At 46.1% G+C, this 12,980-nt stretch overlaps 1 protein-coding gene across 1 annotated transcript in view; it reads right to left on the bottom strand.

Moving 5' to 3' along the window:
• Positions 1-2,725: 2,725 nt before the first annotated feature.
• The window catches only part of SMARCC1 (SWI/SNF related, matrix associated, actin dependent regulator of chromatin subfamily c member 1), a 182,434-nt gene continuing 172,179 nt past the window's right edge, over positions 2,726-12,980 (bottom strand). The window contains exons 27-28 of the mRNA XM_060109245.1: positions 7,491-7,667; positions 2,726-5,156 (exon numbers count right to left, since the gene is read on the bottom strand). Coding sequence (XP_059965228.1) covers positions 5,059-5,156; positions 7,491-7,667 — 275 coding nt within the window. The 3' untranslated portion in view covers positions 2,726-5,058. The remainder of the gene's footprint in view (positions 5,157-7,490; positions 7,668-12,980) is intronic.

A 12,980-nucleotide genomic window follows, 5' to 3' on the forward strand; every position in this document is an offset into this window, starting at 1 on the left:
CACCTTTAAAAGAAGAAGGGAAGAGCCAAGGGGCAGGGGTGGGGGCTGAGTTCTTTGTGCTGACCACCTCCTCTCTCTGGAAGCTCTGGATTCTCAACTTGCACAAGTGCTCTCATCTTAGGAAAACACATTACAACCTGGAGGCGGTCATCTTGTTTGGGGAGTGGGTCTGCTACAAAATTGGCAAGTCCCCTGAACTTCATTACCCCAAAGACAAGTCAGCTGGGAGAAAGCCACACAGCACATGTCAACACAGCCTCAGACATCGAGCAACCAGGCTTGTCTTCTTGCAGAAGAGTCCCGCTGCCTCAGCAGGCAACCTAAGTGCTTCTTGGGAACCCCACAGCTAACGTAGAATATGCAGACAGGAACAAGGAATGCCACAGTCAATGTGGATGGCTGTGGGAAATCCTTTAGTGTCAGGGCCAAACCAGCCAAAGAAATCAAGAGCCCCGCCCACTTCCTAAACCCTTCAGGACCATCTGATAGTGAGGGAAGACAGCCGCAGCACCACAGTGGGAGGGTGCGGAGGTGTTTTCCTTCGTGTCACAGCTGTTTGACAGTAGTGGTGACTGTACTGTATTCAGGCATGGTGATTTTGCTGAGGCCTGCAAAGGCTGTACCCTAGGGGTAGGTGGTGGTGTAAGGTGGCTGCCAGAAATCAGTCAACTGGCTGCTCCCCATGGGTTTGGAGGGGCCTGGAAAGGCCTCTGGGGGCAGTAAGGAGTAAAGATGGCTCCAGTTCTACAGGGCAGGCCAGGAGCAAGAAGACAGGGGACAAGGCTCTCTTCCGCTGGGGTCCCATGAGAGCTGGAATAGGGATGGGTGGTCCAAGAGAGAAGTAGCTATAATTAATTTTGGAAACTTTGTCTAGGTTGATTCACAGAACTCTCTTTTACCCTTTTAGTCACCCTTTGGGTATGGCAGTCCTGTCTCAGCTCTGTATTAAGGAGTTCAGGATCAAAGGTGCTTCCTAATGACAAGAGTAGTGGCAGGGCTAAAGCGAGCCACAGGGAAATGAAGTTCAGGGGAGCTGTTCACAAGGAGGTCCAACGTCAAGTGTCCTGGGCTTGAAGGCAGGCAGCGTTTCCTTCAAGAATGTATCTTTCCATCTCTTTCTGAAAGATGACTTAAGTGGAGATAATCCATTAACAGGGGATCAAGGTGCTTTCACATTGTTCCCAGGAGGAAGTCCCCCTTCAACTATAGTGGAGCAACTGAATAACAGCTATGCTCTTGGAACTGTAGAAAGCAGGGGCTTTATAATAAAAATCACAGGCAGAGGTTTGCGGAAAGAACAGGGGTTAGTTGGCATTGGATACATTGGGTATCCAGATGAAAGAGTTCTCTGATTACTCATATGGAGGTTTTCAGGAATGAAAGTCAACCCTCAGGTTACTAAACCTCACAGAACAGAAATCATGGAAAACATCCAATTCACAGACTAATATACACTGTCCCCCAGAAAACAACTGACTTGACTGTTCCTTTTACTTCATGAGCACTTGGCACTATCTAAACTATTTATGGTCTGGTATCCTCCAGACCATATACCTTATCCCCCATTTTTCTACAAAAATGTAAGCAGCCTGGAGTACAGGGGCCTTGCCTTACCTTATTCATAATAATGACTGCATCCAAGTTCTAGTGCCTGCCACACAGTAGGCTCTCAAATGTTTACTAGACTAACGGGGCTCACAGAATGACTGTCAGGAACTGCAGAGAGCTTGCTCTACCATACAATCTTCTTAACCAGTAGTTCTCAAAGAGTGGTCCCATGACTAGCTGCATCAGGATCTCCTGGGAATCTGTTAAAAAGGCAAAATTTCAGAACATACCCCAAACCTGCTGAATCAGAAGCTTTTGAGGATAGGGCCCAGAAGCGGTATGTTAAACTCACAAGTGATCCTGACCTGCACTGAAGTTGGAAAACTGCTGTTCTTAATCGCATTTGGGGGAATCATTCCACAGCAAGGATCTGAGGAACCTGTGGAAACCTGGTTAATTGTACATGTCTTGGTGTGCTCTAAAAAGAATTCACACTCAGGTTTATAAGCCAGTCTTCAGACTGAATCAAGGATTAACTTTCCTCAACCCTGAGGGAAGTGTAGGAGTCCTGTGAGGCCCAGCTGGCTCTAGCACTCTTTACTAGAGGGAAGAGTCGAACAGGTCAGAAAGCACAGCACCATCAGGTGACACAATTCCGTGAAGAGCCAAGTGTTCACCTCCTGGCAGACACAGAATCCGCTTCTTTTGCTCCACTGGGTTCACAAGCATCTTGAAAGCACTGGTTTCTGTTTTCTGCACAGGGCGTGCACCTGTGGGTGCTCAAAGGCTGTCCATGAGAGCGTATCAAAGTTCACAGAATCATCTGCCCTCAATGCCGGCCTCCAACTTGAGGCTGTCTAAACTGCAACCTGACAAACATTCTCTACTGCACCAAGCAAAATTACTCCTCTCTTGGAGGTGCCAGGATGTTGGCCACCCTTCCTGGAGAACTTCCACTCATCTTTCTCCACTTTGACCATGGAAATAAAAAGTGGGCAAGGCACATCAACCATATGTTCCTTAAGCCTCATAAAGGTGAGAAGGTGGTCAGTCAGTCAGGAAACCCGCACCACTGAACATTAATTGATGACCAAGACCAGGTGAGGCTGAATATTTAGACTCTTCTTGGGACACATGAAGAAACTGGTACATGAACGCAGAGAATGGGACTAGAATCCAGAAATTGATGTTCCATTTATTCACTGAAAAAGAGGGAGATTAGGCCTTCTTGATGAACTTCTTCCAATCTCCCAAAACCCCCTCTCTTCACTTTTCCAAAGTAACACATTGAGAAACATGTTTGTACAAAAACCACATATTATTCCCCCCCTCACAAAATCGGGTGGCTGTATTACAGGAATGAAACCAGATCAGACATAAAGAGAAAAAGTCACCACTTATACTGAAACATAACAGTGTAAGAATTTAGGTATTCTGTAGATTACCAGCACAGTAAAAATAATTCCACCTGGATCTTTTAAATTTGAAAGTGATCACATTAAAGACCTGAGGTTACAAGAGACCACAGTATGAACCAGAATTCCATTTTCTTTCTAAGATCTCAGTGGAAAAGGTAAGTATTTGGAATGAGTTTCCTTTGGGAAAGACTGGTATGAAAATAAAACCCTGGCCATTGTCAAAAGGCACGGGGGTCTTTCTGGAGTCAAAAGCAATGGAATTAAACTCCAGTAGGAACAAGCTCATTTCCACTCCAAGAGTCCAGAATAAATTCAAAAAAGGAACAAGGTCTCCTTGGTTCCAGTACTCTGATGGTGACCAGGGCCACCTGGTTAGAGGTAACACCTGAGGGTTCGAAAGGCAAATCTTAATTGTGGTTTAATTTTTTCCGTTTTTTTTTTTTTGCTTTCTGATATTAAGGAAGAAAGTTCTAGGGTGTTTTATAAACACCTTCCCACACCCTCACATATGTAAAGCTTTATAGAATATATAGAAAAGGTATCCAAAAGATGTTCCACTTTGCATTCTAAATGAAACTGCCACTTGAGACTGTGAAGAGGTCAGGTGCTTTGGAAATCAAGCTCTACTCAAAACACCCTTTCCCCACCCATGGAAAGACAGAGGGGAAGGAAGAAGGACAAGAAGAGAAAACCAAGAACTCTTTAAGTCACTCATCAGCAGGGGTAGAAATGGGCTCATATTAAGGCATTTTTGTGGCTCTTCCTCTGGAATGGTATTCCACTCTCCTAGCCCGAGCACCTCACCCTCAAAGCATGATGCTCTGATTGCCAAGTTGAGTTCCTTGGTACCCACAGCATCTCCTTGACAACCCTGTGATAGATGGAATGTGAGATCTCAGACAGGGAAGGGAGAAGGGATGAGGGGCTGTTGATCCTGCCCCACTTCTCCAATCCCATCCCAAACCTGAAGTACCGCTTCACTAAATCCTTCACCCTGGCTACTGCAAGAGGTAGTTTGGGGACTTGTACCCCCAGCCAACCTAACCAAGTTCCATGAGCTAAAATGTTTATCAGAACTATCTACTTACTCTTTTATTTTTTAAGGTTTTTTTTTTTTAAAGAGGGAGAAAAAAAGAATGCATACAAAGCAGTGAATAGTGGGCTAGATTCATTGGGTGGCCGTTGCCCTACACGCCCAAAACTTTCCTGGCTAGTCTAGGGAACTAAGGAATGCCTCCCAAATGCAGCCCTCAAAGCTCACACTGCCCTCAGAAAAACAAGCCCCCCACCCCGCCCCCAGAATCTAACAAACCATCTGCATAGAAAACCAGAACCAGTGGGCCTGGGGAAGAAGTGGATCTGTTCTAATGCTTGTGCTCTCCCCTACCAGGGACTAAAGGGGGATGTTCTGCCAGGCAGGCTGGAGGCTCTCACAGTCCTCACTAGGGATGAAATCAGTGGGATCCCTTTCCCCATCTCTTTTAATTCTGGTGCATCCATGTGTGGCAAAAGTCTCATGAACCTTCACCATCAGCACCATTCTTAGCTCAGGTAAGCAGAAATAAGGTCACTTATAATGCCTTAAGGTTTATCCCTTCTGGCTATCCCCTCTGCCCATCACTATTTTTTGGTTCCTATTAACTTAGGATGCTCTCCTTTAAAGCAGTAACGACCCCCCCAAAAGAGAAAAAGATAATGATTATAAAGCATTATCCATAAAAGCATAAGACAAAGCAAAAAAACTGCAGGAGAGCAAAAATGACAGACACAGAAATACTAATGTTGACAGGACCTGCAGATAAACTGTCAGCATACCCCATACCAGGACAGGGAGACGCTGGGTATTTTTAGGAATGACCAGGGCACACTGTCACCACAGGCTTCCCCGAGAGTTGGAGGAGGACCTAACACAAGATGTGTCAGAGCACGGACAGGGGTGGCAAGAGAAATGGGGAAATATGGGATGTGTGCTTGGGGCTGCAAGAAGAAAAATCCTGAAAGAAACCCAAGGAAGCTGAGGAATACAAGTCCTGTCTGTCATCCCCACTCCAGCTGGTGGCGCTGGGCGTGGACGTCCCCTGCATCTTCCAGGCTAGGGCGCAGCCGAGGCTGGTGGGCCTGGAGCGGGAGGCGCAGGGACTCCATCTGCAGGTGGTGGAGGAGGTGGCTGCTGCTGCGGCGGAGGGGGATCTGCAAACACATCCAGAAGTAACTCATCATTGCTGGAAACACAGGGGCTCGGGGAAGAGCCCATTCAGAGAAAAATGACTTAAGAAGGAGGTTTCTTTATCACCTGTGAGGCACTGCTGCTGCTGCGATCTACGTGGTGCAGGTCCATCTGGACCTCCAGGTCACTGCTCATGTTGCTTCCCCCGACCCATGAGGTTGGGGGAGTGGGGAGGTGTCTGAACCTGCCCCAATCTCCTTCAAGGCCCACCCCTTCCAAGAATCACTCCAGACCTTTTCAGAACTTAATTGTATTTTGATTTTATTGTGTTTTAATGGTTCTCACTGCTAATTTTATTTCTTCAGTTAAATGATAAGCTCCTTCCTGGGCAAGTTCTGTGTCTTCTTTTCTTTCTCTCATAGTGCCTAGCCTAGCTGGGCACAAAACAGATTATCAGAAACTTCTTGCTGATACTAACTATCTCCAGCAGGGCCAGACAGCTTCACTTGAGACAGCTGCTGACAAGTTGGACAGTCCTGGGAGGCCCCACAGCTCGTGAACTGCAGTCCTTGGATTTTTGGCCAAAACTAGGTCAGGTCCTGAAGGGAACAATTAGTATGAGTGTCTGGGGCTCTTTCCTGTTTCAATTCTAGCTGCTTTTCAAAGGAACCCCGGATATAATTTAATCCAGGAATTTTTAAACTAGATTTTGCCGGAAATGAAAACGTATGAAACAAATAATTAAACTGCAGCCTTCCTTACCAGTCAATTCACCCAATTTTCCCCCTAGGAGGTTTCCACCAAACTGCTAAGGCTCTTCAAAGCATTTTGAAGCCCACTGATCTAATCCCTTGTGTCATCTTGCAGTGGAGAAAACCAGGGCCTGGAGACGGGAAGCGACTTGCCTGATGAGGCCTGCCCAGTGCCCTGGAGCCAAGTCAGTGGTTCAGAATCCCTGAAATTCACTTGTGGCAGGAAATGATCGGGAGCAAACCTTCCACATTCTCAAGGTGCTCCACTGAGGGCCCTTTAGGATGGAATCCTGTACACAAATCGTGGGTTACCAGCAGGACATGACAGTGGTAAAGACCAATGACATTATCTCTGCAAAGGGGAAGGGCAAACTGGTCAAACCTCCTTATCAGCCAGCACATTTGTATACTGCCTGTAAGGCGGCAAGGCAAGGATTTTCTTGCCAAGGAAAAGAGGTACCCACTAGACTATGGCCTCTGATCACTCACTGACTCAACAGAGATACTTTTTTCTATTGTGATCCTATACTGACCCAGCTCAACTGCTGTCTTTCTTCTGTGCAGCTACTTTGTCCTTGCCCCTGTGGGTCCAATGAGAAAGGAGATGTACCTCTGTCGATAGTCCCTGCCTCCTGGCCCTAGGAAGTCTCCCAGAGAACTATAGTGAACTCAAGTCACTTCATAGCCTCGCGTAACTTATGATAAACCCTATACTACTATCCACTTGTTCATTTCGTATTTTCCCAACTAAAGCTCCTGGAGGCCAGGAATTCGTCTGCGTCCTAGCTCTCTGTATTGTGAACAGGAGCTAACTCCTCCTCACATACGTGACTTCTAAATGGACCTGGGATCACAGATGTGGCTGGGAACATGGCCACTATCGGCTGCATTTTGGGATCGTTACTCCTGGTCTACAGGAGTAAAGAGCAGGCCAGGCTCTGATGCAATCCTCTGGAGGCCAGGGTTGAAGCAGAACAAGGGCCCCACGGCAGAAATGAGCTAGCTGGCTTTGCACATACCACCAGGCAGACATCGTTCAGCAGCATCTGTGCCTTCTCCATGGAGCCTGCTAAGACCTCAAATTCCTTCTCAACACAGCCCAAATACTCCTTCCTTAGTCTAAGCAGCCACTACGAATATATCAAAATGGCTACAAGAAACTTACTTGTTATTCCTGCCCTAAACCAGATCCTATTCTTTTCTTTACACCTACCACTTTTAAACCCTGAATCCATAAAAGGCTCCTATAGGGAAAATAACTACCAGTAGCTCTGTATGTCTTCCAAGATTCAAATTACATAGGCTTAATCAGGAGTGGGCAAGGCATGCCCCTGGCCTCCCAACAGACCCTGGAGTCACGAGTGCATGCCATGAAGGTTATGTATGGCATAAGAGCCCGACTAACTTTGCACTCATCACCTGGGTACCTGTCCATCAGGGGAGCTGAAGAGCAATGACTAAAAAACCAGTCTTTTGGAACCCACTCTCACAGGTCATACTGTCCATGGACCTGTCAAACCCCAGAGAGAACAAAAAGCCTGCCTCCCTGTATACAGCCCTCCCTAAAAGACCCGGGGGTAATGCATCTCCCACCTTGCTACTTACACATGCCGTTAGGTGCCGTGAGGGGTACCCGGGGTCCTAAGATGTTTCCTGGGATTGGAGGCATACCAGGAGGGGTAGGGCCACTCCCAGGGGGGTGGATGTTGGCTGCAACGGTGGACATCATGCGGCCTGGCATGGGCTGCCCAGGCATCATGGAACCTGGACCTGGTATCTGACCTGTGGAGGGAGATTTAAAGTACTGAGGTAAATGTACTAGGAAAAAAAGGAATCAACTCACTGCCCGAGACTGCTAAATACAGACAAATACCTAACCCTCCAAAACAATCAGAAAGATCAACAGAGCAATAATCTGTAATAATCTCTCTGTCCAGCTTTTAATTTGGGGTGGGGTGGGGGGACAGAGGGATAATGGGGCAGATGTGTGATATGAATGATTACCCTAAACCCTGCTATAGGTAGGCAGTAGCTGTAAGAAGCAGTTACCAAACATCCTTAAAAGAAAGTGTTCATTCTGTTTAGTTTGGGTGAACAATGGATTGTCCAATATCTTCCTGAGGACACAAAATGCCAAGCAAAGACCACAGGGAGCGGAGAGAAGGACTTTAACAGCAAGTCAGTGCACAGCCCAAGGACTGAAGCTCAGTCCAGATTGAGCTTCATGCACAGGTTATGTGGGAATGTGTATGCCTGAATGGGTATTGATCAATACTGTGAAATCACAATTAAAAAGGGATTCTAATTGGAATCCTAAAGTCCTGTTCACAAAAAAATCTCTCCCTCTCTCCCCAACCAGGAAGCACTGGCTCTGGAGAACCATGGTGGGGGAGACATATGGGAAACAGGCAACTCCTTCACCTCTTCCTATTGCTTTGATGTGCATAATGGGAGACGCTAGACATAAGGACAATGAAACACCTCCTGCATTCAGTTTCACACTGAGTCTTTAGAACTTTCAGCAAACTTTTTCTGTAAAGAGCCAGACAGTAAGTATTTGGACTTGGCAGGCCATATGGCCTCTGTCACAACTATTGAACTTTGCTACTGTAGTATGAAGGCAGTCAGACAATGTGTAACAAATAGGTTACCTAAACATCTTTGTTTACGGGGACTCTGAAATGTGAATTTCACGTAATTTTCATGTGACATAAACATTTTTTCAAGTTTTCCCCAACCACTTAAACTGTAAAAACCATTCTTAGCCTATGGTCCCTACAAAAATAGGAGATAGGCCAGATTTGGTTGCAGTTAGCCACACCTCCCTTAGGTATGGTGGTGGATATGTATTAATTCTTCAACTCAGCGGTCTGGCTCCTGGGCTTGGCTTTAAAGAGCCACAAACAAAGGAGAATTGTTTAATGGGCACAAACCAAGGCTGAAGCTACATATGAGGACAAATTATAATCTCTACAGAATAAGGAAAGAGAATCTATTGCAGTTTTTTCTTTGATTTTTTTTTTTTTTTTTTTTTTTTTTTGTGACACGCGGGCCTCTCACTGTTGTGGCCTCTCCCGTTGCGGAGCACAGGCTCTGGACACGCAGGCTCAGTGGCCATGGCTCACGGGCCTAGCCGCTCCGTGGCATGTGGGATCTTCCCGGACTGGGGCACGAACCCGTGTCCCCTGCATCGGCAGGCATACTCTCAACGACTGCGCCACCAGGGAAGCCCTATTGCAGTTCTTTCTTTCTTTCTTTTTTTAATCTAGGGACATTAACACACCTATGTAAGGTCAACTATATGAAACTGAACACAGGCTTCTAGGCATAGTCCTGAGACAGCTGGAAATAAGAACGCTTGAGGTTCAAGCTTGGAAGATGGGACTACCAGACAGCTAACTGGCAGTACTGGAGATAACTCAAGTGAAGAATTCTCTGTCAGTGCTTAGAAAAAGGCCTGTCTTAAGAAAGACACACAAAGCTTCGAGCCTCACACCATCTATTTCCAGTGTCTGTTCCATGAGCCAGGACTCAAAGAGCGGAGCCTTTCACTACAGGGTGTCAATGAAGAGAACCCCAGTGAGATACAAGAGTCAGGAAGAGAAGTGGTCCACTGTCTTTGGGGGACTATTTTTTAAAAGCGTAGGGAGGCATCAACCTTATGCCTCAGAATGAAAAAGACAGCAAGTTTTGGGTCCTTTGGCCCACACTCCTGTGCTCTATAATGAAATCATGCAAAAGTACAGCAGAGGAGCCCCAGAGACCCATCTGCTGGAGGACAACTTGATCAAATCACCTCAGAGAAAGCAAGAGCAGGTGCTGGGCTGACACTACCACTACTCCTACACCACTGAACTTCAGTAATTAAAGCTGGGTGCCTGTGCCGCAGTGCTAGGACAGATTTAGGCCATGCTGAAGAGTCTATCCACGTAGGGAATGGCACAAGAGATAAAAAAACAAATGCCAAGTATATTACAAGCCATACAAAGGATGAGTACACATGAAGGTGTGGCAGGCAAATCAAGGGAAAACTATGGAAGAAGTAAAAGAAAACAATACCTTCTGGTTAATCAAGACCAACTTGTGAATGACTTGGGACTTTGGATATTGTGTATATAAAGTGAAGGAGGGGAATTAGGAACAGGATAACAGCAGACTATCCTAAGCACAAGGCCTAGCCTGAGTTACATAATCAGAAAATAATATGAATATTGTTCCATTTATACGTAGCATCTTCATACTCGCCATCCCCTCTGAGGTAACTGCATCACCTTATTATGTATCACCTGCATTTCACTGAGGAGTAACAAGCTCAAAAGGTTATTAAAAAAAAGTGCCCAGGCTACAGAGCCAAGTTGTCCATGGTTGGTTTGTCTGACATGAATCAAAGCAAAGGGGACCGGACGAGTCACACACACAGAATGGGGTGAGGGACTTGGCCGGTAAGGCTACAGGGGACTGGGTGAAAGGTTTTGGAGAAACGAGGAACATGGGCCTGATTTTCTGTGTGATGGAAAGCTTTAAGAAGGGATGTAGAGGAGTCTGAGCCTAGAGCAGAGGAAGAGAGCTTTTGCAGAGAAGTAGGGGCTGCATGAGGGCAGCCCCTGCATGAGGGCAGGATAAGTAGATAAGAGTTGAGAACAGCACCCTACAGGCTTCCTGGGGATGGGTAAGAGAACGAGGAGGAGGGGTGAGTATGAAGCTGAGAAGGAGAAAGAATTCGGATTTGGCACCTAACTGGCAATGTGAAGTGTAGAGAATGGGGAAGGACCTTTGCTTTGGGAACAGGAGGTGCGGAATTGGCTGTCATTCCAGTGGAACACAGAGATGGGGTGAAGGGAAGATACAGAACTCTCAAAGTTTCCAATGGGCAATAAGTAGCACACACAGAGCCTTATTCTAAGAATCAGGGTCCTCTGTAACTCTCCCAGCTTCCTTCCTACCAAACACCTGTGAGGCCATTACTAAACACAATGCTTTTTTTTTCCACTCTCTGAGTCTCTACTAATGATTCTCTGATGGTATTCCAGGTGGTGAGACAGGGCAAGAGGAGATACTTTTGCTATTGTTGGGGGCAGGAGGCCTAGTATGAAGTCCAGACCTACAGAATCCCAACCTGGAGATGAAAGAACACTTTCAGTGGATTTGCTGTGATGAAGCCATTCACTAGAACAGATAATACGGCCTGTGTTTATCAATGGGTGCAGATTCCCTCCTTCTACCCAGTTCAACCTGGACAAGAGGCCTTGAGCAAGTCAGGAAGAACATTTTGCCAGCCCGTCTCAGGTCTCTCTCTCCAGAAAAGCAACAGCAGAACACTGAAGAATGCCTTTACAAAAAAGGCCAGAAAGAGTACTGAGTAAGGGAGAAAGAAAGAAGGAAGAGCATAGACCAGGTGTGTGCTAAGAGACACACAACTGTTCAGTCCTAACCAATGTCGTCCAAAACAGTCTGACAGAGTTTTTATACTTTGATGTCTAGAGCAAGGTGTGGGTTGTCCAAACTCCTGGCTGACCAGTGAGCATCCCAGTCAGAGAGCCACCCAATACCATTCTCGACAGGGAAAGTGAAGATGAACGTGACTGGAAGCTGAACAATGTGATCTCACTTCCACTTCACGCCGACCCAGATGAGTGGTCTTGGACAAGTCATTTAGGATGCCCGGAGCCTCAGTTTCCTGAGATTATTATAAAGAGTGATGCTAAATATCTGCTGCACTCTCGCTGTATGATCAGGGAAACTGTTTATTTCTTATGGTGCCTTATTATGCCACTGACTCTGCCTTATGAGAGGCAGGGCAAATATTCTCATTTTATAGACAGTAAACAGAAGCTCAGAAAAGTCAAGAGACTTCTTTACGGTCACAGAACTTGTAAGAGCAATGAGATCCAAGTCTTCTGATTCTAAATCCAATTCTCTTTCTACCACACTATTCTGTGCTCAAATGAAACAGCTCCTGTGAAAGGACTTCATATAAAAGTCAGCATTAAAAAAAAAAATCTGAGAGGTAAACTTTAATTCCAGACACCATGTTTTCTTCTTCACTATATCAACAATAAGGAAACTGCTCTGCTTCCTGCAATAAATAATTTTATCAAATATACTTTACAGCACCTTGCAGTGGGTTGGATGGTGGCCCCCAAACAGATAATGCACACATTCTAATACCTGAAACCTGTAAATGTAACCATATTTGGAAAAAGCATCTTTGCAGATTTAAGTTAAGGACCTTGAGTTAGGATCATCCTAGATTATTCTGGTGGGCCCTAAACCCAATGACAAGTGTTCTTATATGGGACACATGGAGGAAAAGACACAGAGGAGAAGGAAGGTAAAGATGGAATAAAGAGAGACGTGGCCACAAGCCAAGGAATGCTACCACACACCAGAAGCTGGAAGATGCAATGAACAGACTCTCCCCTAGAGCCCCTGGAGGGAACATGACCTTGCTCTAGCAGCTCCCAGAATTGTGAGACCTACATTTCTGTTGTTGTAAGTTACCACGTTTATGAAAGGGGAAAACAAAGACTGAGTAGCTCACCCAAAGTCATAAAGTGTATAAAGAGGGGAGCCCAGCTCTGACCTGGGTACTCTGGCTTCAGATCTGGTGTTTGCAATACAGTGCACTCTGAGGATGAAGGTCTGGTGGAAGGGGGCCCATCTGTCTTCCAGCAGACTATGTGATACAAACGCTGCTGCCAATAAAGTGATGGGTCAGGTATTCAACCCACACCTAGCTCCAGAAACAATCTGGCAAAGAGGAATCAGTGGCACATGGACACAAGGTGATACCTACCAAAACACAATGGGAAAAGCCTTGCAGGCTCGGCTGTCAGGCCCATCAGTGCTGTTTCCAAAGCTACCTGCTCAGCGGCAGTGGCCCATTTACCTATTTCCCTACATCTTTATGGCAACAAGCTGGGACAGAGTAGCTTTAGGGTTTTCCAAGGCTATTTGCCCAACAGCTGGAAAAAACCTTTCCTTTCTCTTGCTATAAATCCTGAAGCTTTCTGTAAAACAAAGTTCTTCTATCCTCCTGTCACAAACAGAGCCATAAAGCCACTGGGGTATGGGTATTTAAGGTATGAGAGGACA

Source organism: Mesoplodon densirostris, chromosome 10 (genome assembly GCF_025265405.1).
Source record: "Mesoplodon densirostris isolate mMesDen1 chromosome 10, mMesDen1 primary haplotype, whole genome shotgun sequence".
Classification (NCBI taxonomy): Eukaryota; Metazoa; Chordata; class Mammalia; order Artiodactyla; family Ziphiidae; genus Mesoplodon; species Mesoplodon densirostris.